At 38.4% G+C, this 27,511-nt stretch overlaps 1 protein-coding gene across 13 annotated transcripts in view; it reads left to right on the forward strand.

Annotated features, from left to right (window-relative positions):
- The window catches only part of MARCHF1 (membrane associated ring-CH-type finger 1), an 876,270-nt gene that overhangs the window by 772,757 nt on the left and 76,002 nt on the right, over positions 1-27,511 (forward strand). For 9 of the 13 annotated variants that reach the window (XM_053901154.1, XM_019441079.2, XM_019441084.2 and 6 more), the window contains 2 exons: positions 16,470-16,549; positions 16,829-17,590. In XM_053901154.1, coding sequence (XP_053757129.1) covers positions 16,470-16,549; positions 16,829-17,590 — 842 coding nt within the window. Of the gene's footprint in view, positions 1-16,230; positions 16,550-16,828; positions 17,591-27,511 lie in introns of those variants that run through there. The other 4 variants (XM_019441080.2, XM_019441081.2, XM_019441087.2 and 1 more) reach the window with 4 other exon arrangements.

Raw genomic sequence — 27,511 nt, forward strand, 5'->3', positions numbered from 1 at the left:
TGTCTTTATTCCATTGGATATTCTTTCCTGCCTTATCAAAGATTAGTTGGCCATACGTTTGTGGGTCCATTTCTGGGTTCTCTATTCTGTTCCATTGATCTGAGTGTCTGTTCTTGTGCCAGTACCATACTGTCTTGATGATTACCGCTTTGTAGTATAGCTTGAAGTCTGGTATTGTGATGCCTCCTGCTTTGGTTTTCTTTTTCAAGATTGCTTTGGCTATTCAGGGTCTTTTCTGGTTCCATACAAATTGTAGGATTATTTGTTCTAGCTCTGTGAAGAATGTTGGTGTTATTTTGATAGGTATTGTATTGAATATGTAGATTGCTTTGGGTAGTTTTGACATTTTAAAAATATTTGTTCTTCCTATCCGGGAGCATGGAATCTTTTTCCATTTTTTTGTGTCTTCTCAATTTCTTTCATAAGCTTTCTATAGTACTTAGTGTATAGATTTTTCACCTCTCTGGTTAGACTTATTCCTAAGTATTTTATGGGTTTTGGTGCAATTGTAAATGTGATCAATTCCTTGATATCTTTTTCTGCTGCTTCATTATGGATGTATAGGAATGCAACTGATTTCTGTGCATTGATTTTATATCCCGCCTCTTTGCTGAATTCATGGATCAGTTCTAGCAGTTTTTTGGTGGAATCTTTTGGGTTTTCCATATAGAGTATCATGTCATCTGTGAAGAGTGAAAGTTTGTCCTCCTGCTGGCCAATTTGGATGTCTTTTATTTCTTTGTGTTGTCTGATTGCTGAGGCTAAGACTTCCAATACTATGTTGAATAACAGTGGCAAGAGTGTTCATCCCCGTCTTATTTCTGACGTTTGGGGGAAAGCTCTGTTTTTCCCCATTGAGGATGATACTAGCGGTGGGTCTTTCATATGGTTTTTATGATCATGAGGTATGATCCTTCTATCCCTACTTTTTTGAGGGTTTTTATCAAGAAAGGATGCTGTATTTTATCAAATACTTTCTCTGCATCTATTGAGAGGATCATGTGGTTCTTGTCCTTTCTTTTATTGATGTGATGTATCACATTGATTGTTTTGCAGATATTGAACCAGCCCTGCATCCCAGGTATAAATCCCACTTGATTGTGGTGAATAATTTGCTTAATGTATTGTTGGATACAGTTGGCTACTATCTTGTTGAGGACTTTTGCATCCATGTTCGTTAGGGAAATTGGTCTATAGTTCTCATTTTTAGAGGGGTCTTTGTCTGGTTTTGGAATCAAGGTAATGCTGGCTTCATAGAAAGAGTTTGGAAGTTTTCCTTCCATTTCTATTTTTTGGAACAGCTTCAAGAGAATAGGTGTTAACTCTTCCTTAAATGTTTGGTGGAATTCCCCTGGAAAGCCATCTGGCCCTGGACTCTTGTTTTTTGGCAGATTTTTGATGACTAATTTGATTTCCTTACTGGTTATGGGTGTGTTCAAATTTTCTATTTTTTCCTGTTTCAGTTTTGGTAGTGTATGTGTTTCTAGGAATTTGTCCTTTTCTTCCAGATTTCCCATTTTATTGGCATATAATTGCTCATAATATTCTCTTATTGTTTTTATTTCTGCTATGTTGGTTGTGATCTCTTCTGTTTCATTCTTGATTTTATTTATTTGGGTCCTTTCCTTTTTCTTTTTGATCAAACTGGCTAGTGGCTTATCAATATTGTTAATTCTTTCAAAGAACCAGCTTCTGGTTTCATTGATCTGTTCTACTGTTTTTTGGTTTCAATAGCATTAATTTCTGCACTAATCTTTATTATTTCCTGTCTTCTGCTGGTTTTGGGTTTTCTTTGCTATTCTTTTTCCAGCTCTTTAAGGTATAGGGTTAGGTTGTATATCTGGGACTTTTCTTCCTTCTTTAGGAAGGCCTGGATTGCTATATACTTTCCTCTTACGACTGCCTTTGCTGCATCCCAGAGGTTTGGGCTATGATGTTATCATTTTCATTGGCTTCCATATACTTTTTAATTTCCTCTTTAACATCTTGGTTAGCCCATTCATTCTTTTAATAGGATGTTCTTTAGTCTCCAAGTATTTGTTGTGTTTCCAATTTTTTTTCTTGTAGTTGAATTCAAGTTTCATAGCGTTGTGGTCTGAAAATATGCACGGTATGATCTCAATCTTTTTGTACTTGTTGAGGGCTGATTTGTGTCCCAGTATGTGATCTATACTGTAGAATGTTCCGTGTGCACTGGAGAAGAATGTATATTCTGCTGCTTTAAGATGAAATGTTCTGAATATATCTGTTAAGTCCAACCGGTCCAGTGTGTAAGCCATTGTTTCTTTGTTGATGTTCTGTTTAGATGATAGCTTGAATTCATTCTTAAACAAGATCAGGAGATACACAGACAAGTTTTGGGTTTTTGTTTTGTTTTGGTTTGTTTTGTTTTTCTTTTTTGCTTTTTATCCAACACTTTTTGACACAATTTGTTAAACGCTCTCCAAACCAATAAGCACGGCTGCATATTTAAGTCCTGCAATTGATTTTACATTGTGTATTTGAATCTTTTTGAATCTTGAAGTATATCTATTTATTCTGTTTACTGTATGCCTAAAGTCCTTCATATCTCATAAGATCCAGTTTAGGACAATAAACAAAATACCAAAGTTAAAAAATTTAATTTTCTACCAAACTATGGAATCATGGCTAGATTGTATAAAGTTTTCAAAATCATAGACACCCACGCTTCTCTCCACAACATATGGATATATGAATATAAGTATCGTTTTGCTTTTTTCCCCTTCCTTCTCTCTCTCTAACTCATATAAACAGAACAATAGACTGCATCCTTTAAATCCTTCGGTTCACTGAGTTTTGACATAAAACTGCCAAAATACACAACATTGCTATCCACCTCCTGAAGATTCTTTAGACTCCTACGTAGTTCTTCCATTGATGCTCTCAGCAACCACCAATCTGCTTTATGTTACTATAGATTGTTTTGCAATTTATAAATGAGATTGTGCTATATGTAGTCTTGTACCTGGCTTCTTTCACTTAGCATAATTATTTTGAGATTCACTGATGTTGTTGCATATATTAGTAGTTTGTTCCTTTGTAATGCAGGGTAGTATTTATTCTAAGGCATGACTATACCATATTTTGTTTATCCATTCACCTGGTGATGAAGATTTGAACTGTTTACAGTTTGGGCCTATTGTTGATAAAACTACCATAAACATTTGTATGCAAGTCTAGGTGTGGTTGGACATATGATTTTATTTCTCTTGGGTAAATAACATAGAAGTCGAATGGTAGGCATATTTAACTTTATGTGAAACTGCCAAATGATTTTCCTTTTTACAGTTCCTCCAGGAATGTACAAAAGTTCCAGTGGTTTTGCATCTTTGCCAGCATTTAGTATTGTCAGTATTTTTAATTGTAACTATTCTAATGGGTGTATGGTAATATGTTATTGTGATTTCATTTACATTTCACTGATGATTAATGATTTGGATATCTTTTCAAATATATGTTTGAAATTAATATATTTTTAAGTGACTGTCAAATTGTTAGCTTATTTTTATTGAGTGCTTATTATTGAGTTACAAACATTTAAGGATTCTTCATATATACAAATTTTTTAGCCAATATGTACCTTGTATATTCTTTTGCTTTCTAAAAGCGAAAGTTTTTAATTTATATAAAGTCTAATTTACCAACAGTTTACTATATGATTTATTATTATTTGATGTATTATATTCTCTGTACTTTTTGTCTCTCATCTAGAAAGTCTTGTCCTAGTTTGAGGTCTTAAAGGTCTTATTGTATTCTCATGGTTGTACAGTTTTAGCTTTCTGTTTTGAATGAAGCATTTTAAGTGATTTTTAATATGCTGTAGGGTAAGGATTGAGATTAATTTTTTTTCCCTGTGGATATTCATTTGTTCCAGCACCATTTCTTTGAAAGATGTTCCTTTCCTCATTGAGTTACCTTGACACCATTGTCATAAATCAGTTGATCATTTTTGTGAATTTATTTCTGGACTCTCTATTCTGCCCCATTGATGAATTTTATGTATTTTATACTTTGGGTGCTATTGTAAATGGATTTTTTAAAGTTTATTTTTAAGTAGACTAATCTTTTGTAAGGACACTTGTCATCATCCTTATCTCCTAATCAGAACCTTCACTGATTCCATATCAAATAATGTAGAACACTACTCAACCTAACACTGAAGTCCTATCATTGTCTAAAATCTTCCTTTACAGATTTATCATTGGCATCCTGTGTTTCCAGTGAAGTTAAGTACTCACTGCTCCAAAAGTATACTCCACACTTGCATAAGAATATGATCAAGGATAGGGTGCAAGAATACAGTAGACATGAGGGTCGATAAGTAGTAAATGACCCTGATATAGAAGTAAGACTCAGAGGGGCGCCTGGGTGGCTAAGTTGGTTAAGAGTCTGACTCTAGATTTCGGCTCAGGTCATGACCTCACATTTTGTGAGTTCGAGCCCTGCATCGGGCCTGCTTGGGATTCTCTCTCTCCCTCTCTCTCTGCTCTTTCCCAACTCGCACTCACTCGCTCTCTCTCTCAAAAATAAACTTAAAAAAACCATAAAGATAAAGAAGACAGACTCAGAGTGTAAGAAAATGCTGTGTGGTTTTGGAGGGTAAAATTAGAATTGGTGCTGGAAGCCACAGAGAAATTTGCTTCAATGTGATACTGCAATGATATAGCTAGATGATACGGTCAGAGAAGAAGGGATGTTCTCAGAAGACCATGAATTCTGTTACTGGCCACGCAGGGGTTGGATGATCACCTATTGAGAGTGTTATAAATGGTATAATAGTGTCAGGTGGGACTAGACCAAGACTCTTTATAAAATTCCCCTGGCCCTGAGATTCTGTAAATATATTCTCTATATTTTTTACTTTATTTAATCGTTAAATATCATTTTCACAGCCAAAAAGAATCTTTCAGCTTCTGGCCCATTTCTGTTCCCCACATCCAGTTTAATATTTCATTTTATACTAAATTCTTCAACATGTTACTCATGAACTACTGCTGAAATTAGTGGAGGCTTTTAAAAAAAAACTGCAGCAGCATTTCCCATCTGAGGCTCCAGAATCATTCTTCATAAGGTATTATTAATGTATTACTAAATAAGAGAAGCCATTTGTAAATGATTATGCATGATTATTCTTTGTCACATCCATAAATTATATATTGGGTTCTCCTAGTGGAGTGGATCTAAACTGGTCAGGGCAGCGGGAGGCAACAGCTTTAGCATCTTTCAAAACAATAATTAATTTTCAAAATGCCAAGGCCAATTGGCAGTAGTTAACATTGCCCCCAGAGCATAATCATGGCCTAGATGCCATAGAGACAAGTTGTCTTGTGTTGCCTATAAATGGATTCTCAGGAAACCTAATTTGAAATTACTGCCTTTAATTATACTGCTGATATAAATAACTTTGATAAAATTAGTGCAGCTGGCCTCTTGTTTGTTTTTCCCACTTAAATGCACTGTACAATGTAATCATCTGAAATAAACATCCATTACAAAGAATGCTTCATTTCAAAGAACATATTATTCTGCTCATCCAGCCAATTGTTATTTTTTCCTCCCCAGCCACATTTCAATCTTGCACCTATTAAAGGGATGAACAAATTATCAAGCTCTCATAATGTACCAACTAGTGAATTAAAGCAATTCATTGCTGCTGAATAGGGCCATGCATTTAAAAGATTTTAATTCATTTTTATCCTCAATTACTATGTTTTCTTTTTAAACAGACCCTGCCAGCTTAAAACTTGTTGAAAGACATACTCTTCTCTACACAATATAGTTACGTTACTTCCTAAATAGCTACGCCTCTCTTTAAAAGAAAACAGAGATACATCATTCATTTGATATGCTTTTTGACTTCAAAGTCCAAGGAAAGTGTCTCAAAAATTATATAAAACGTTGGCCTCAGTTCATTTATTTTGTTAGAGAGCAGAATTGCCTCTTTTACAGAGAAGAATGGAGCCCTTTCTCTTGGTTCACTGTGATATGATTGTCATCTCTATCTCTACTGCAATCAGGACAGGATTTACCAAGGTCAATTCAACTCGGTCCAACTATTACCAAGCTCAGTTCAACCCAATTCAACTGTCGCCAAGCTCAATTCAACCCCACAACCTGTTATTAGCTACCTGCTATGTACAAGACACTATGAAGATTTCTAAAATGAGTAAGACGTGGCCTCTTTTCTCAATCTGGAAAAGAAGCAAAAAAGATTAACTGTGGAACATTGTGGCAGTTTGGAAATGGTTAGACAGGAACACAGATGATAAATGCTAGAGCAAGGGTGATACAGTAAGAGAAGTTAAATGGGCCTTGAAGTTCAAAGGAAAATGGCTGTGTGTAAAGCTGAGAAAATAAGATAGGCCTTAAGGAAAATTCCGCAGCTTTCTTTTGCTCTTTTCTCTGTGGAGAAGGGCATAGAAATAAAAGTATGAGACACATTTGGTAATATAAATTTTATGTAATTATACTGACAAACGAATAAGCTAGGTTTTGCTGGAACCTAGGAATTAAGAGGAGTGGTTGAGGTATATACCAGAAACGTTGACGGGAGTGAAAACACAAAGCCCCAAAATCCCAAACCATTCTCTTTGTATTTACTAAGTAGTCAGGAACCATTGTAGCCTTTTGATAAGGCAAAGGAACTGACTGAAATTATACCTTCAGAAGATAGATATCAAAGCTCCGTAGATACACAGATCAAAATGTAGAAAAATGAGGGGCACCTGAGTCGCTCAGTCAACTCTTCATCTTGGCTTAGGTCATGATCTCACAGTTCATGGGTTCAAGCCCCACATCAAGCTCTGCACTGAGAGCCCAGAGCCTGCTTAGGATTCTCTATCTCCCTCTTTCTCTACCTCTTCCCCCCACCCTTGCACTCTATCTCTCTCAAAATAAATAAACATTTAAAAATGTAGAAAAATAAGAGGCAGTAAGAACCATGAGAAATTTTCCTCTCTCTAGATAATCACCTGCATGGTGTTGAGGAAGGGGTCAGGGCTGGAGTTTCATCTTCTTGCAGTGGGACTCAGATTGGGCACCAGACCTGCATGTAGGGGACTCAGGAGATGGGGAATATGTACAACTCCAGGAGCATGGGAGACAGTCCAGGCCAGCAGGTGCAATGGCAACAGCCAGCCAATTTTTCTGATGATAGAGCCCACCCTAAACCTCCAGTGTCTGAGTTTAAGTTCTCACTGAAGCAGGGCCTGGGTGAGACAAGAACTTGTACAGATTGCTGGTTTTGGAAGTGTTCTCTAGGCATCAGGAGTGAGGGAGAAGGAAACTAAGACAGATAAAAAGGAGAAGCCAATAGAAGGGTGGTAGTAGAGAGGTCACTGAGGTGACAACAGGGCTTAATTCTACCAGGTTCTCCTTATGACATGTAAAGAATGTCTCCAAGGATTAACCACCTGAAGAACAAGAGGCTGATGACTTATCCTCCAGCTTCTGCTCCTTTTGGCTGAGGGCTGCCTAGAGCTAACTTGCATCTCTGTACTTTGGGCTATACTTATACACAAGCCTTCATAAAATGCCCTTGCTTGCTATTTGGCCAAACTGAACCTGCCATTCTGTTTCATTGAAGCCTCCAAGGCAGTTAACAAAGCCAAGCAAGTTCATATCCTTTATAATTACCATTGGCCTTTACAATACAAATTCCAGAGCTACTGCAGGCTTCCCCATCACCTGTACAACCCAGCAACAGTGACGCTACAGCTCACAAGGCGTTATCACCACCCCCACTTACTACCAGGAAAGAGTTCCTGTGATGTTTGACCATGAGTGACTCAGCTCCTAAACTCTATCTTGTGAGTCTGCTTTCTGGTACCATTTCTGCTACCAACTCTCTCTCAGTTTGGGTTCCCTTCAAATCAATACTGGTGACTAGACTTTTGGTGCAGGTGGTGTACTTCAGAAGTGATCCCAGGAATCACAAATAAGGGTAAAAAAGTCAATTTAACAGTGCATTTTGAAGTCGGTTATGATTTTTTAAGGTTTTTTAAGGTTTTTTTAAATTTATTTTGAGAGAGAGTGAGAGAGAATACAAGCAGGGGAGGGCCAGAGAGAGGAGAGAAAATCTCAAGCAAGCTCTGTGCTGACAGCAGAGCCTGATGTGGGACTCCAACTCACGAACCATGAGATAATGACTGGAGCTGAAGCCAAGAGTCAAATGTTTAACTAACTGAGCCACCCAGATGCCCTGAAGTCGGTTATGATTTTAATAGGGCTCCTGAGATATATCCAAAGTGTCTCTCAGAACTTTCTACCTGAGGGACAGAATAGATCATTTATCCAGAAGCTTTGACCCCCCCCCCCCCTTTTTTTTAAGTTTGTCCCTAGAGGTATTATTTCCCTTGCGTTCAGGCTTCTGTAGAGCCAAACGGGTTCTCATGGTTTTAGGAGTAGATTATAGAAACTCACTTGCACTCACTTGAGGGGACATTCTCACCATGAGGTCCATCGGCACTCACAAAGGAATTACTCACTAGGGCTGCAACTATCAGGAGTGGACTGAGGAGATGTGACATGGGGTGCCAAAGGCAGCTGTGTGAATCTGTTTCTTTATCTCTCACGATGCATAAATTTTACCAGGTAGCCTGGGTACCATGATGGGTCCTGAAGTACCCATGAAGCTGGTATTTCAAACCAAATCCCCTGCTATGCAATCCTTGTTGACAATCTCTGTTCCGTCTCTGTTTTCAGCTGTCTTTCCAATAGGACGTTAGGCTGGCATAGCTTGGCCTCTGCAGACCAGTGGGGCTCTGCTTGTTGGCCTTCGAAGGCCTTTCCAGGCAAGCTGGATTCTGCATCATTAGCTGCCGCTTCTCTTTTATACCTCTCAAAGAATCTAGTGTGGCTCTAAGCCTCACCCCTAATGGTGTGAATTGCCAAAGGTAGATTTGGCTTTCCTTTTTTGAAAGGATATTCACTTCCTCCCAAAAGTTGGTGTGCTGAAAGGAAAGTTTTAAGACAACTTATCATGCCACTTTTTTTCTTTTTGTCTAGCCTGCATCTTTCTTAATGCACCGTTTGTAATCCACAAGATTATATAGACTCAACTTCAAGATCACTTTCTTCTACATTTAGATTTTATAATCAGCCAATGGTACAGATATTTGCTACATAGTGTCTTAGGGATCCCACATGGCCCCCAGGATGAAGTGTGGTATATTTTGCACAATATGGGGGTGGGGGTGGGGGGGAACGTGTGACTTTCTCAAAGTGAGCCTTCCCTTTATCTTCCTTCTGATTTCTCTTTACTGCTGGTATGGGAAATATCTGATTTTTTTTTTTTCAAAAAATGATCTGTCTCTACCAGTTCAAAATTTAATCACATCCAGTCTTTCAAGCTCTCATCCCATTACCCGTTCAATTTTCAGTGTATACTAGGGCAGGGACCTCTCTTTAAAGTTCTGTTCTGAGAGTTTTTACCAGACTTATTGCTAAGGCACCAAGATCTGGTGTCTGGCTCTTTGTTACAATCAAGCAGGCTGACCTTCCAACCCATTTGGATTTTCACTGTCATTGCCAGGCCTTTGTCTGATAGTCTTCTCTGTGGCCCTCTGTTACAAAGTCACATTGACTTTAACTCTCATGACCCTTGCTTACTTCTGCAGGCTAGCAATATCAGTTATCTTTCACATACTCGTGAAAGCACAAGATGACACCTGGATTTCATCAGTCTACCCTAGTCTGGAGGAATGGGAAAGCTGGCACAGGTCCATCTGCCTCTGTCACTTTTACCCTACCACGCAGGCACTATATTAGGCACTTCCCTTACCCACTGAAAAGCTGATCTGAAAGACATTACAGTCTTTCCAGGGAAAGGAAGGACAAGCATCACACTCTTGGTTTTCCCACAAACAAATCCTGGTGAGTCTTGCATGTATCCTGTCCTGCCCCCACACCCTCTCCCCAAACCTTGTTCAACACAGGGTGGATAAATGGGGAGGGAGAACACTGGAATTGGGTAGATACCATGTTGAGTACATATAATTGAAGAATGAAAGTGAAATTCAAAGAGGCTAAATAAGCAAAGACTTCATCGCTTGAATAGAGGAGGGAGGCACGCCTGGATGGCTTAATCAGTTGAGCGTCTGCCTTCGGCTTAGGTCATGATCTCATGGTTCCTGGGTTTGGTTTGGGTCCTGCATTGGGCCCTTGCTTACAGCTCAGAGCCTGGAGCCTGCCTCAGATTCTGTGTGTGTGTGTGTGTGTGTGTGTGTGTGTGTGTGTGTGTGTCTAACCCTCCTCTGCTCACGCTCTGTCTCTCTCTGTCTCAAAAATAAATAATAAACATTATTATTATTTTTTTAATATTAGAGGAGGGGCACCTGGGTGGCTCAGTCGGTTAAGCTTTCTGACTCTTGATTTCAGCTCAGGTCATCATCTCATGGTTCGTGTGTTTGAGTCCCACGTTGGGCTTTACGCTGATGCTGATAGCACAGAGCCTGCTTGGGATTCTCTCTCTCTGCCCCTCCCCCACTGTCTCTCAAAATAAATTAACTTTTAAACAAATAATTAATAGACAAATAAATATTAGGGGGAAAATACTATTACTGATTTCTATATTAATAGTTGTCATTTATGACATCATCACTAGAATGATGTATTTTTCCTTTTATTAAAATTAAAATTTTACGTATTATAAAATATATAGCCTGAAAACTAAATGTGTCTCATAATCCTATCTCACAAAGATAGTCACTGCTCATGGTTGGATGTGCGCTTCTCCAAATGTGTCCTATTCATATGATAGCACATATCATGAAAGCATTGTTTACCCAAATGAGACCATACTACATACAGTTCTGAAGCTTGACTTCTTACTTAAAAAATATATCCTACACATATGTGTGTGTCACTTTGTGTGTCTGCATGGTATATCTCATTTCTTAATATGGCTTATGTATTTCTATGTTAATAACTAAACATTTGAATGATTGCCAATTTCTTGCTATTACAAACAGTGCTGTAATGAACATTCTTGTTACAATGAATATATCTTTGGGCAATTTTGCAGGTGTTTTAAAAAAACTGATTCCTGAGTAGATTTTCTGATGTGAACACCATAGATTTTTTTTTTTTATTTTAATGACGTTTACCAAATTGCCCTCCAAATAAGTTGTGCCCCTTTACAATTACCTCAACAATATATGGCAATGCTTAGTTTCACCCACCTTGGCTACACTAGGTGTTATCAATCTTTTTTAAATGTGCTGATCTAGGGGCTCCTGGGTGGCTCAGTCGGTTGAGCATCCGACTTCAGCTCAGGTCACGATCTCGCGGTCCGTGAGTCCGAGCCCCCGCGTCAGGCTCTGGGCTGATGGCTCAGAGCCTGGAGCCTGCTTCCGATTCTGTGTCTCCCTCTCTCTCTGCCCCTCCTCCGTTCATGCTCTGTCTCTCTCTGTCTCAAAAATAAATAAATGTTAAAAATAAATAAATAAATAAATGTGCTGATCTGGTAATTGAAAGTAAGTGCCATTGTTAACTGAATTTGCATATGTTTGCTTATTGAGATTGAGCATCTTTTTACATGTGGCCAAAAACCATGTGCAGTTCCTCCCTTGTGAACTACCTTTGTGCTTTATTCATTTTTTTCTAGGATCTACCAATTTTCCTTTTTTTTCCCCTTTAATTTGTAAAAAATCCACACGTACTAGAGAAATTAGCTGTTTGGCTATCATATGTGTTATGAAATATGGCATTATCATGGCTTTGAGTTTTGTCTGGGGTAATGTTGGTGTGTGAGTGTGTTTCTTTTTTTATAAATTAGGACTTTATCTTTTTAATTATCATGCTTACCTGAATCTTCCTATGTTAATTTTTATTTCATGTCATCCTAAGAAAGGGATTCCTTTCCACAATATTATAAACATACTCAGTTTTGTTTTCTTCTCATATTTTCAGTTTTATTTTTATTTTACATTTAAGTCTTTCATTAAGTCTTAAGTTTCCACCTAAACTTCAGTCTAAGCAATAAGGAAGGGATCCAGCCTTACATTTTTCCAGATGACTAGTCATTTCTCCTCATGCTATTTAATAACCTGGCCTTTTTCCACTAATTTGGAATGCAACTTTATTAAGTACTAAGGAATGGAAAGCTAAGAGATAAATAGATAGCTAGATAATAGTTTTACACACACATATTATCCTAATTCCTGAAGGTTCATACTATGTTTTGATATCTGGTAAAAGTACTCTAACCACTTATCCCACTTAACTTTACTAAAAAATTTTCATTAAACATTAAAGATGTTTCCCCATGTTACTTTTTTCAACTCATTTTTGAGACCATTTTAATCATATTTAAAAATAAACCGGGGCATGTGGGTGGCTCAGTCAGTTAAGTATCCAACTCTTGATTTCAGCTCAGGTCATGATATGTGAGATCAAGCCCTGAATCCAGCTCTGCACTGACAGCTCAGAGCCTGCTTGGGATTCTCTCTCTCTCTCTCTCTCTCTCTCTCTCTCTCTCTCTCCCCCTCCCCCACTCACGCTCTCTCTCCTCAAAATAAATAAATAAACATTAAAAAAAAACAACCAGTTGGGATTATATTGTTTAAACTATCACTTTTCTCACTCCCTGCTACATCCTGGATATATTGAATACTAAATATTTCCCCTGCTTATAATCACTCCTGAACTTTCCAATTTTCAGCTGCCAAAGTCTAGTGCCCAAATTTAATCATTTCCATTTGTTGCTGAATATCTGTCAGTGATACCATTCATTTGAGGATACAATCCAAGCATTTAAATGTGATATATAAGACCTCTGTCTATTCCTTTATCCTGATTTTGTATCACTTCTTATCTCACTCAGCACTCTCCCCGCCCTAGTCATTATAACACTTTGTTCACCTTCACGTTTTCTTGTTCAGATGTTCAAGTGTCCTAGAGGATACTTGCTTTAAATCTCTGCTCCACTCTACATCAAGTGTCCTTCCTTCATCAGAACTCCCGTTACTAGACTATCAAGATATACTAGACTATACTAAAATTGCCTGTTCATTTGAATCTCTTTTCCACTAAACAAGAAACCTCTTCAGGTTTCTATCTTTTCTTTATTCCAAGAACTCACTATAGTATGTATTACAATAGACCCTTACTAATTCATGTTTATAAACAAATAAACCTAAAGTAACACAAGCTGGGGTTAATTTTATATCAGTCAGTTGATCAAATAGATTCCACTGTCTTAGTTGGGTGCAGGTAGTTCTTCTAGAAAGTGATCCCGGGAGGCACTATAGAGTTTGGGAGAAGAAAGACAGAAAAAGTGGGAATGCCAGTAAAGGGGTGTGTGGATGAGTTAGGGTCAATGGGCCTTAATGCAGCTTGGGATCTTTTGAGAAACTGAAAGTCATTTTAGGACTGCCCTTTTGGGAGAATGGGAAATCTCTGACATTTATCCACTGACTTCAGTCCAAGAGATGTCCCCAGAGGTTTTAGCTTAGCCTAAACTTCCAGATTGTGCCTGTGTGCAGCCAAGAAAGTACACCTGGTACCAAAGACCCAGGGGATAGAACCCAACAGGCACAGGCACTCAAGTGGGAATCAGTCAGTGTACAGGTGAACTCAGAGGAAGGCCAAAGGGACAGAGTGGATGTTAACAGCATCAGCTACAGTAGCTGATACTACAGCATCTGCCCCAGCACCAAGCTGAACATGTATACACTAATATTGGATATGAGCTATTTGAAGATTCGTGATGGACAATAAGGATGATTTCTATTTCCTTTAAAATACATGAGAGTTATAGACATAAGTGCTATTTGATTCAGTGTTGTGGTGGACCAAAAACTGTCCAAAGGGAAGCTCCATGTTTTTTAGTGTTCTGTGTTATTATTCATTGACAAATCATACTCTCATTGTAGAACATACATTTGCTCAGACATGTGAGATTATAAAATTTGTTTATTACATTTCAACATCTTTTCCATATGCAGATTTATAGAATCGGCTTCAACACATCATTAAGTAGCCTTGGATATCCATTATGATGCTCAACATATTTTAGTTCACTTTTATAATGTCATCAGTAATTTGAGGTTACTTTTGGGCTGCATTGCTTTTTTTTAAAGAGAATGAGTAGTGAACTTCACTTTTTTCAGTGACTGCTGTATGCAGAACCCCCTACTAATCTCAGTGGATGTATGTAGGATAAGTGGTGCACAACCTAACAAAACTTACTCTTTACAGCATAAAATACAGGAATGCTTATACTTTATGAAAATTGACTATGTGTCTATTCTGGTGATGCAGAAATGAAGTTAATCTGAATTAAAAATTGGAAATAAATGAGTTTTGATAGAAATCTTGAAGAACATAATCAAACGTGGACTGGTGTTCAAAAATGGCATTCACATATTTTAAAAATACATTGTTCATGGGTTTATAGGGGAGCCTCTGAAAATTATAAACCAGAAGCGTGCAGATGTTAATCCATCTGTGGGAGCGTGCTGAGAACACCATCCTTCCCTCTGGGCATCCTGTTTCTTCTACCTAGAATATTTTTTATATCTTCTTTAATAATTCCTGCTTGCCTTTAAGATTAGCTTAAGTCTCATCTCCTATTGTGTCTCCATAGTTTCCTATGACTACCATGACAAATTACCACAAACTTGTTGAATTAAAACAGCACGGCTCTATTGTCTTATGGTTTTGGAGGTCAGACGTCAAGTGTGGGTCTCACTGAGCTAAAACTGAGGTGTCAGTATGGCTGCATCTTCTGGAAGGTCTTGGGAAGAGCCCATTTTCTAGCCTTTTCCAGCTTCCAGAAGCCACTTACATCCTTGGTCAAGACCCCTCCCTCCATCTTCAAGGCCAAAAGTATAGCATCTTTCTTCCTCTCTGACCTCTGCTCCTATCCTTCCATCTTCTCTCTCTGACCCTACCTCTGTTGGCTCCCTCTCATAAGGATCCTCATGTTTACATTGGGCCCATCAAGATAATCCAGGATGATCTCCCCATATCACTACTCTTAGCTTAATCATATCTGCAAAATCCCTCTTGTCATGTAAGGAAACATAATCACAAATCCCAGGGATCGGGGTGTTGACATCTTGGGGCAAGTGAGGGGGCAGGGGGAGCATAAGGCAGTATTATTCAGCCTACTATGCCTCCTCTTGAAAGTTATTGAGTTCAATTTTTGAGTTTTAGAATTAGTTTATCTTTCTCTGGACCCACAACCATCTATCTCTAACATGGGAAATTTAGAACTACTTTGAAATTTGGGGTTACTCTTTCCACCTTAACTGTTATTTCTTGATGTGAAAACTGTATTTCATCTGTGCAGTCATACTGATCTAAATTTGGACCTAGGCCTCCTCCCTTAGTTTCCTCCTGTGTGAAGGAGAAGTGTATTACAAGGTAGGTAAGAGAACAAATGTGAGAGCAAGATTCCTCATCCCAAACCTCTGTCCTAGCACCTAATTGTATGAAGCAGCACCAATTTTTCAGTTTTTTTATCTATAACATGGAAATGATTACAACATTTAACACATTCACTTCTTGTGAGCATTAATGAATGGACACATGAAAATTACTTAGAACAGTGATTGCTCTAAAAGTACTTAGAGCATAGTATTCACTCAAAACTGTTAGTTGTTATTATCTCCCACCTGTGAGATTATAATAAAGATTTAGGAGACAGTCGATAAAGCCACAGTACAATGCCTGGCACACAGCAAATTCTCAATACCTTCTACCTTTTGATTGATCATCATCATCTGTATTAAATACAAGTTAAAGAAGTCAAATTTAGTGAAGAAAATGCTGTGTTTCAAAGGTAAGAGTTTGGTGAAATGTGCTCAACTCTAGGCTAACAATCTGAATTTTTTCAGGCTCTATTATCCTCAGGTTCAATATGGTCACGAAAGGTCAATAATGGTGTGATGGATAGATTTTATTAGTTTCAATGATGAAATAATAATAGTAAAAACTATCGGCTTTTAAATACTACAAACTGTTTTCAAATACATTATCTCCTAGGGACTTGATGTGACTTAATGTTTATTCCAGACAGTATCTAGCAGGCTAATGGCTATTTGATTATTTAGGCTTCCCAGATTGGTGTGATCTTTGTCACACAATAGCCTTCATGTCCTTTGTATTATGAAATTTTCAAGTGTTACCCATTGCTTCCAAGGCAAACTGAGCCATTCCATTCAAATGTTTACAGTAAATAGAACAGAAACTTGTGGAATCGTCTTCCTCTCTCATAAATGAAGCAACAGCAAAGTGGTACAGCATCTCAGCTGTTCCAAGTTCCTCAAATAAGTTTTACTTTTGCAAAACGAACTAACTTCCTATATGTTGTGAGCTGCGTTATGAGCAACATGACCGGCAGCCACGTTTGCTGTAATTTTTTAAATATGTGGAAAAAAAGCAAGATATCGACCATGTATTACCTTAACCAAGATGCCAAATTATCTAACTTGTTTCTCCAGGCAAGCAGTCCAACGACAGGGACAGCTCCCAGGAGCCAGTCAAGGTTGTCTGTCTGTCCATCCACTCAGGACATCTGCAGGTAAGTGCTCAGCAAATTATCCTATTTAAATATTTTTTAGACCAACGTTTTGTATTCCTCTCCTGTATTATGAGATTGTGTGGCTCTTGCTTCTGCCTTGCATTGTCCATGGACAATTTATACTGGTTTAATTTTTCCCCCTTCATTGCATTTTCTTCATTTGAACTTTATTTCCCAACTTCTGGTCCATGCTATCATTTTCATCATTCTCTCTCTCTGTTTTCCCATGGCTTTCCTCTCCATTCCCATCTCCCATCCTTTGCCTGCTGCTTTGTCTAGATCTGCCATCTTGCATGACATGTCAGAAGATGCATTTGAGCAATGCACCCCTGTCATGGTGCTCAGCCCTGCTAGGAAGGAGTCTGGTAAGAAATCAGTAAAACAGAGGCCTAGGAGGAGGAGGAGGGCCTCCGAGAGATATGAGCATGCAGAAGAACAAATCAAAGGGAGAAGTGATTTTCACCTCCAGATCGCAAGCCCCAGATGGAGTGAGCTTTACACAGATTCTTCAGATTCCTCTTCCCCAGATGAGAGTCACTGGATTCAGGCAAAAAGAAGAGCCCAAGTTAAATTCCGACTGTCACGAAGAAGAAGGAGAAATAGTAGTAAACCATGTGGAAACTTGAATGGGTCTTCTGCTCCTAATGGAATGGATCTGATAGATTTGGAATCCAAAGGTAAAAAGCAACAAGAGCTGATTGAACATGAGAGTTGCTCTTTACATCTCTGCAGAGGAAAAGGCACAAGGTACCAAGAATGCAGCCTTTCCCTGCCAAGAGGATCCTTTGAGATTAAGAGATCCTCAAGGAAGCATGAGGAAAGCAAAGGCAGATACCACCACAGGGATCCGCAGCTGTTGCATAGTCTTGGGCAGTATGAAACCATCAAGAAAGGACTTTCAGAAGCAGATTCTAGCCCTGAAATATTGGCAGTTGCAGAAGGCAGCAAGTATGTGGATGCTGCTGGGTTCCAGGTGAATAACTCTGTGCAGAAGCCTCCTGCCACCTACCATGATGGGTCTGATAATTTAAAAATATGCAGGTCAGTCACTGTAGAGAAAGGCTTGATGCCATCCACATGCGTTTCTTCCCGCTGTGTGTCAGGTGTGTGTTTGACACCTACCCTCAAAACATAACATTTATTTATACTGTTATCTGTCTGATTGGATGTAAGGTAAGAAAACAAGAAAAGGTGTGTGAGAGAAGAAGAATATGGAAGTATCTAGGGGTCTGAAAGCTGTTCTAGAATAGAATTAGATTTCCCCTTTACCTTTCCCTTAATTGGATAATGACTGATCCTGTTAAATGGATCGACAAACAGTTGGATCTGATACCCATTCTATTTAAGACAAGACGAGTGGAGTAAATATGAGTGAGAGAGTGTATGAAACCTTAGGTCCTTTAATGCAAATTTGGTGAACTGTTAGCATCCTGATGGAAAGATATTTAAGGCTTGGGTTTTTTAAGGTCAGATTTTTATACGAAAAAAATCTCCTCTGCAGTTGGTGCTAATTTGTTCTCCAATTGTCTGACTCAGCAGGGTAATTCAAGACTGAAAGGACAGAGAAACAGGTCATGGACATATCAGTGGGGGTGCTGGAGCCTTCAGGGAAGGAGAACACATTAACTTTAGTGATAATCATGTACTAAAAGGTTTCAACATGTAGACATTTCATAGCTATGAGACTCTTTTCTCCCACTTTTCATCCATCCATATACATTTTCAGAATAACTTAATGTGAATAAGAATTATATGAATATCCATGCTGATGTGCACAAATCAGATAATTTTAAACAAAACAGATAGTTTTACATTTTCATGTTATACCCAGTCATTTAAATTGGTTAGATTCTGTTTGGGAGCATATGAAGTTTTTTTGGGTAATGCTTCGTTGTTTGGGCTTGTTTTATGAAAGTCAAAGTTGCTTTAGAAAACGTGTGTGTGTGTGTGTGTGTGTGTGTGTGTGTGTGTGTGTGTGATGTGAATCACATGACCCAGAAAATGCTGCCCATGTCCATTCAAAACAAGACAAGGGGAATTAAGCTCTGGATGTAAATAATATTATAATAGTTTGTTTCTCTGAAAGTTTTATAAGATATTTATAAATTGTTTATTCGTAGATTCATTCAAGCATCTGTGATACATCAATTCTAGGCATTAAAAATATTACAGTACTTGTCCAGTCTCTGACATCTTAGAGCTTACAGTCTAATGGGAAACACAGGAACACAATAATTTCACAGTTGATATATAATTACAATTGTGATAAGGAATATGAAAGCACATAACAAGGAAGCTTTACCTATTCTGCAAGATGAGAGAACTCTCTTGAGGAGCTGATGAACTGACTGAAGCTCAAAGGATGACAGGAATGGATCAAGGAAAGAAACAGGGAAGATCATCTGGGCAGAAGGTGGCACAATAAGAAGTCAGGAGGAGGGAAGGAGTTTCGCAATCCAGGGAACTGGAAGTGGGCTTCTGTGGCCAGGGTGTGGTGAGCGAGGGGGATGGGTGGTGCAGAGGAGGAAGGGGGAGGTGGAGAAGGCCTTGTCAAACATGCTCAGAGATTTAAAGGAAGTGGCACCATTTGATTTATATATTGATGTAAGTTTCTTATAATCCTTTGAATATGATTTAAGTGAGACTTTGCTAAAATGTTGGAGGATGGAATAAAACACTATTTCTAGTCTAAACTAAGAACTCCCCACTTACAACCATCTGTCGTCATTCCCCGAATCTACTTCCAACATAATTTAATGAAAGTCAGTTAAAGAAGCTAGTTGTAGGCTTAATGGTAATTGGAGAAAAAAGTAATGCTTGCAATTAAAGTCATAGTGGCTGGTTCTCCTAACTTAAAAGCACTGCTCTGGAGGAACATTTTCAAAGACAGGATATTTAACTTAGACTTCTATTAATGAAAGTGAGATTGATGGGCCTATAGTTATTATTTCTTGCTGTGGGTTATCGTCAAAATATACCCACTAAGCCAATACTAGGGCTGCATATTATGCTAGATGCTGAGGGCAAAATGCAACAAAAGACTTGATTCTTTCCTCCAGTGGCCTGTTATCTAGTGGGAGAAATTGAACACATACGTGAAAAGATGCAAATTCAAGATAGTACAGGGTGAATTAAAAAAAAAAGGAATACTGCAGAAATTTGAAGAAAGAAAAATTGCTGACAGCTGGAACAATCCGGAAAGCCCGTAAGAGGTGGGATTGGGACAAAGAAAGGTAGAATTAGATTGGCAGAGACGTATGGATAGGCATTCTGGGCACTCAGGGCAGGGGAAATACCATAAACCCAGACAGAGATGAGGGAATGACTGTGCACTGAAGAATTTTGTGTGAATTTATATGACTAGGTTGGAAAGTTTACATAGATAACAATTCAAACAAACAAACAAACAAACAAAAAGACTTGTAAAGGAAACATATGTGTGTTTCCAAAGAGTTCAACTGTGTTCTACACATCTTTGTTCTCAAACTGCCTTGATGAGCCTTTTGGTACCAAAAAGGCTGCCTCAAAAGCTGAGAACAGATCAAGGAGATTGTGCTCCCTTTAGCCCATCTTCAGAGAAGCTTCATGATTATCTCTTGTGTGTAACGGGGTTCTACATAGTATCCCTTTAAGAAAAACAAATTTCACTGCAAAAAATAATACAGAAGAGCCTTTGCTAAATAGCATAGGCCTGATGAAGAAAAACATATATACAGAGTAGTCCCACTGTCCCGGGCTGGTGGGGGTAGGTGTATTGGGAAAGGAACCTAGATTTAAGAGAACAAGTTGTAATAAGGTAGAAGTATCCAACTTTGGGGTAAGTAGGATTACGATAATAAAGAGTAATGAAAGGAAAGAACAGATGGTATACTGGCATTCCACTGGGTGAATGGGAACAATCTTGGTGCTTGGAATTGGTAACAGCATAAGATAAAGGAGTCAAGGAGGACTCCAAACCTTGGAACTTGGGAGACAGTAAACGCTGATGATATTGACAAAGTCAGAAGAGGTCAGAGGCAAGCTGGTTTGGGAAAGACATGATGAGTTCAATTACAGGCAGGCTGTTTGTGGTTGCAATGACATTGCAGGGTCAGTTGTCCAGCAGATAATATGAGACATGTCAGCGAAAGGCAGGACAGCAATCACAGCTGGTTCTGTATAATTTTTCAAGCATTAGAGAACTATACACAGATCAACACTAAACAATTGCATACTTGCAACTGTCATTAACATGATGTGTTAGCACAGGGCAATAGCACAAAGATACTAAAAATGAAAATCTTCTCAAGGCCAGGGAGGACATATAGATTTGGGTATCATTCTCAGGCAGGTAACTCTGATGCCTGGGAAGTGAATGAAATCTCCAAATGAGCTCATACACAGGAAAAAGGCCTTCACATGGACACAGCCTGAGCACCAGAGTCCCCTGTGCAAGGAAGAGAAACAGCAATTGCCTGTGAACTTGCACTCTTGCTGCTTCAGACACGCATGGGCAGAACCAGCCTCAGCCACAACCACAAAGCAGAAGAAGCTCCTAAGCCCTTCCTCCTTTTCTGTTCCTGGCATTTGGTCCCCATATAGACACCCTACCCTCTTTCCCACTCTCATCAAAGCCTTATTCGGAGAAAGTTTCTCTATTAGCCAATTACAACTTACAGGAAATTTAAGTCATCATGCTAACCTACCCATAGCTGTGTAGTGGGAAAGGCTTTATCTTCTTCATACAAAAAAAAAAAAAAAAAAGTTTTAAAACATGGATTAGATCATGTTAGCCCATACTTAAGGCTTTTCAATGGCCTCTTAATTGCCCTCAGAGGCAAGTTCAAAATCCTTAATATGATTTACAAGTCCCTGCATGATCTATCTATCAGATCTGCCTCTCCAGCTTTAACACCCATCATTAATGAAGACCTGTTCCTGCTAGTCTGTCTTCAGTTCCCTGAAAGTGCCCAGACCTGTCCCTTTCAGGGCCTAGAATGTCTTCACAGCACCCCCTCTGCCCTTCCCCAGATGAAATCTTACTCATTCCTTTTTAGTTGAAATGTAATTTCTTTAAGGACACCTTCATGATTATCTAAGCAACACTCAAGCCCCCTAGTCACTTCCATGGCATAATTTTTAATTGCTAACATGTAGGTATTTTTGTGATTGAATGTTTCAGATTTGTTCCAGTGTCCACAGTGCCTGGAACAGCGACTGGTAGATAGAATATATTCAGCATATAGTTTCTGAATGAATGGATTTAGAGAAAATGAATTTTTCTAAGGGAATTATTCTTACAGTGTGAAATCATAGCATTAGGTGGTAGTTTACCTCACCTATGGAACCAACATACAAAGAATACTCGACACCAGCAGTGCTCAGACCTTAGTGGACATGAGCATAGGCCACAAGGCTTGTTGAAATACAGATTGTTGGGCCCACTCCCAGGAGTTTCTGATTCTCTTCTCTGGGGTCAAGTCCATGAATTTGCATTTCTAAAATGTTCCAAAGCAATACGAATGTGGCGATCTAAGGGGCCACATTTTGAGAACCACTGTGCTATGCTATATTTCTCCTGGGCCTTAAGTGGGAAGAGAGAAATTGAAAGGATGAATTTGGGAAGTATAATTATAGTTTTCTATCGTATTCTATTGAGTGATGACACAAATCAAAAATAGATTACTTTCTTGTATTTTACACTGTCATACCAGTACGTGCTGGTCCTCTAAATCATACACTGACAAAATCCCAACTTTACCAGGAACTCAGATGTCATGGTTTGTCTACTGTGTCTCTTCAAACCCACTTCCTCTTGCAATTACCCCCAGTTCTATCAGTGCATTCACACATACCCTGAATTTCCAGTTTTTGACTATTTTTCTTCTGCTTTGGTTATATCCAGTCGCTAACCAAAACCCATCATTTGTTTCTCCCAAGATGGCTTTTGATCTGTGCCTTCTTTCTCAATAGTCCCACTTTGACTCGTCTCTACACTTCGTTCTTTCTCACATTCATTCTTTAGCCTATTACCTGCTTTTGTCAGGACCCTTCTGCCAGATTAAAATCAACTGAAACCAATTCAAATGAGCTTAAACAAACACAAGAAGGGGATGTATTAGCCACAGACGTAGGAAATCCAGATATACAGATGACTTCAGGGACTGCAGAGACTCAAACAGTATGGTTCTCTCTTCTCTGTGTGTTGTTTTCATTTTCTCCAACTGCAGGCAAGTATCCTGTAGATAGCAGAGGGAAGAAACAGTGTGGGTAGAGAGAGTTTTTGGCTTAAATCTTACCAGCCTCAACTTAACTGAAGAGAGACATGTTATCTTCAAGCAGTTACATGTGAAATCCCAGGGATGGAATACAATTAGCCTGCTCTAGGTCACATCCTTGGGCTAATCATAGTCACCAGGGGCTTTAGGCATTATGCTTGGACCGAGTCCTTGGGTGGGAAATTTGGATTTAAATCTGACTATTGGCAACCCCTCAAGACCCTTATGAATTGGAGAAAAGACATTTCAGTAACAAAAAGAACAGCATCAGTACCAGAAAAAGTGAAAAGAGAATTATAAGCAGGAAAAAACAAAACAATAGCATTCAAATACCATCCAGTGAAGCTGTCCCCCTTCCCAGTGTCTTTCTCTTCCTTTCCAAATGCCCATATTTAGATGTATCAATATCCATCTCATTTTTATCGGCTCCATAAGGCTTTCCCAAACTATTCTGGTCAGCAGTGATCTTTTCTTTCTTTAAAGTCCCACAACCTTTTGTAGTCGGTAGTGCTTGTTTAGTATTCCCTTCTTTTCTTTTTTTTAAATGTTTATTTATTTATTTTGAGAGAGAGAGAGAGAGAGAGAGAGAGAGAATACACACATGAAGGGGGAGGGACAGAGAGAGAAGAGAGAATCCCAAGCAGGCTCTGTGCTGTCAGTGCAGAGTCCCACCCACATGGGGCTTGAACTCATGAACTCTGAGATCACAACCTGAGCTGAAAATGAGTCACAGGCTTAACCAACTGAGCCACCCAGATGCCCTAATATTCCTTTATTTTCTTGTGGTTCTCTTTTTCCTATATAATAAGCTCTTGAAGTATGAATTATGTCTTATATCTATTTTGTGCTGTCCACAGTACTCAGAATAATTCTGGCATTTAGCAATTGCTCAAACTGAATCCTCAGAATGGCTTCGAAATTAGTGAGTGCTAAAAGAGGAGACTCAAAAACCATGGGGAACAATGGGAATTGGGTGGTACAAGGTAAAAAAAAAAAAAAAGATATATTTAATTCCATCAATGGTTTATTTAAAAGAGGAAAAGCCCAAAAGTAAATAACTTTTTGTAATGTTTTAGTCTAGCATGGGTTAGATGATGAGATTGAGGGTATACTTTATATTGTTTTGCTATGGACTTCATTATTCATATTCTCATTTTTTTCTTTAAGAAAAAAAATTTTGAAGATTAATTTTAAGAGACAGAGCGAGTGGGGTAGGGGCAGACAGAAGGGAGGAGAGAGAATCCCAAGTAGGCCCCACACTGTCAGCATGGAGCCTGATGGGGGGCTTGAACTCATGAACCACAGATCATGACCTGAACCAAAACCAAGAGTCAGATGCTTAACCAACTGAGCCACCCAGGCACCCCATCTTTAAGAAAAATGTTTGAGGAAAATGAGAAAATTCTAAAAATAGTCTATTTTGACTTGTTTAATTCTTGCAATTTGCAGTAACTTTAAACGAGGTGAGGGAAAATGGAAAGAGAACATTTTTAAAACTCAGAATGTTCAAAAATAAAATAAAAAGTAAAACTCAGAATGTTCATAGAAGAAAACTACTTTCAGAGAGCAACACAGTCATGCTTTTTGACAAAGCACTAGCATTTATAAGATTGATTTAGATAATTTTTTAATAATAAGCCTGAGCTCCTAAGAGAAGTGTGCTTAAAATGGACCATTTTTATCCCTGCCATCATATCTGTGTATTCATTTATTCATTCATTCACACAGTAAACAACTATTTATTGGGAATTTACTCTGTATCCAGGCAACATTCTAGAAGCTGGAAATAGAGTGGAAAATATAGGAATGGTCCCATCCCCTAACAACTTACATTCCTGTTAGTAAAACAAATAATTGAACAAGCAAATGTGAAACAAAAAACAATCCATGAGTGAAGCTAAAGGAACACATTACATCCAATAGAAAAAAAGCAGGTTTCCCTGAGAAACTAATAATTAACAAGAAGTCCAAAGGAGAGTAGCCAAGCAAAGAGAATGGATAACCTGTTCTAAGAGAAGGATATTGTGTATGTGAGTGTCCAAAGATGAGTGAGGTAGGGCATAAAAGGATTTCAGTGTGACCTAGCAGCGAGGATGGGGAGGGGAATGGTAACCAACCATGGAGTTCTTAATCAACCACAGATAGGAGTTTGGACTGCGTTTTAATGACAGGGGTAAATTTCTGTAGGCTTTTAAGGAAGAGATGACACTGTCACTTTAGTGTTCTGGAAGACCACTCAAGCTGCTTTTGGAAAATAGACTGGAGAGGGTGAGGCTGAAGGGAAAGAAAACCAATTAGAAAGACAGAGCTGTGTCCCAAGGAAGAGTTGGTGGTGGCTGTGAGAATAAAAAGAAGTAGATGGATTTTTAAAATATTTTGAAAGTAAATCAAACAGAATCTGATGATAACTCACATTTATATCTGATCTCAAGTTTCTGATTTAGAACACTGGGTAGATTATAGCACCCTTTCCTATTGAGAGAACACGCTGCTTGAAAGTCAGATTTAAAAGAAGATGAGTTCAGTTTTATACATAATAGTTTGAGGCACAAGACAACTATCCAAAGAGAGATATCCAGGAAAGTTCAGAAGAAGCTTCGCAACTTTACATGAAGAGTAGGAAGTCTTGAGCATATAGGTAGTTATTGTCAAGATCTCCTACGGAAAATCTGTAAACTGAGGAGATGATGGCACGAAGAACCCTGGGGAATAGGAACACTTAATGGCCCTGAAAGAGGAAAAGAAGCCAACGGAGAGAAGGAAGAGAGTGACCAAAGAGGCAGATGAAAACCTAAGACTGTATAAAGGAAAGAGAGAATGTAATAAATAGGGAGAGAGGTGAATTCAGGGGCCTCTCTTTGTTTTCAATTTAGAGAATATTTGAGCTCAGAGAGGGGAAGAGAGAGAAGTTGACAATGAATAAAACTGATCAGACTGTTATTTTTTAAATCCCCACAGAGAAGATAGGAAAGGATGGGACCCAAAGCCCAAAATAAAAAGATTGCCATGGCAAGGAAAATAGGTATGATTTTCTTTGCAATAGAAGTAAAAGAGGAAATGACAGATACCGGAACAAATGTAGATCTACAGATTACAGAAGTTTCTTTTTGATGGCCTTGGAGAGCAAAGGGGTTGCTTGCAGGGCCATACATCAGTGAAATTTGAATTTCTGAGAACAACAAATAATTTCTCATTGGGATTCACATATACTAAAAAAATACTCTTTGGGGGCACCTGGGTGGCTCAATCAGTTGAGCTTCCGACTTCGGCTCAGGTCATGATCTCACAGTCTGTGAGTTCGAACCCCGCGTCGGGCTCTGTGCTGACACCTCAGAGCCTGGAGCCTGCTTCAGATTCTGTGTCTCCCTCTCTCTCTGACCTTCCCCCGTTCATGCTCTGTCTCTCTCTGTCTCAAAAATAAATAAACGTTAAAAAAATAATAATAAAAAAAATTAAACATTAAAAAAAGTACTCTTTGTTTCTCTGAAATTCCAATTTAACTGGGTGTCTCGTGTAATTTTCCTAAGTCTGGCAGTGCTAAGCATAGCAAGGTAGAAAAAGCATTGTTGGAAGCTCTCTTGAGGGACAAAACTATGTGTTTATATGGCCACAGATGGCAGGAAGTGTAACTTACCTCTGCAGTACATCATTAAATGCAGACACAATCAAAGAAGGCAGTTGAACTTGGACCTAAGCAGTGACATCATGAAACCTCTAGATTTCACATTTAGCACAGCTTTACATACGTATCCCCAAGTATCTCCAAATAAATTTGAAATTTAAAAACTGAGACAAATATGCTTTACAAACAAGATTTTTAAAATAACATTTTATTTTAGTAAAATAACATTTCAGTTAGTAGTTTTGCTTTCCATATTTATTTAGAGAGGAAAAAAAAACCCATACTCCTTTTTACCTTACCCTTTCAGGTAATTATTATAGCATTGGGAAAACTCATAGACTCACGGATCATCTAGGTCACTTTCCAGTCTGATCTTTGAAGACCCTTAGAACATCAGCACACATTACAATCTCTGTCTTCCTTGGACACAAGAAGGCTTCCTGGGGCAGCCTCTTTCCTTTTAGAATCTCTAACTGTGAAAACACTCTTTCTCATGTTTAATCAGCCTATATCCTTGTATTTTCTACCTGTTGGTCCTAGATTTATATTCTTTGTGTAATAGATATTTAAATTTTGTTTATGTATTGTGTTACTTCTTTCTGTTACTTTTTTTGTACCACAATGAGACTGGCATTCTATTGTCTAGTCCATTCCATGAGTAAAAGATGAACTGTTCAGAGTTTTCAATATTTAGGTAAGAGAGGTCTCCTAAGTGACTTAATGGCAACCATTTATATCCAAGGGGTAACAGACTCTTCAGAAAGTTCATAAATGTATTCTCTTCCTTAGGCTTTGCCTTGTTTTGCTGAGTCTTATAAGAATTAATAATAATCTTTCTTCTGTTCACTTTAATAACAACTTAATTGGTAGGAAGTACAGAAATGAACACCATCAGTAACCTGTCACAGGTGAATTATTGGAATTACTCAATATAGAGTCATAGGGTCTCACTTTCAACTCTTGCTTTCTCTCTACTGGGAGGGATAAAACTTGGAAAACATAAAATGGCTCTCTCTTTATATATCCGATGGAAAAAATGAGAAAAATGGATGTGTATTGCAAATGTATGCATTGCTAGTGTGA

This window comes from Panthera pardus, unplaced genomic scaffold (assembly GCF_024362965.1).
Source record: "Panthera pardus isolate Hobbes unplaced genomic scaffold, ASM2436296v1 HiC_scaffold_13, whole genome shotgun sequence".
NCBI classification, from domain to species: domain Eukaryota; kingdom Metazoa; phylum Chordata; class Mammalia; order Carnivora; family Felidae; genus Panthera; species Panthera pardus.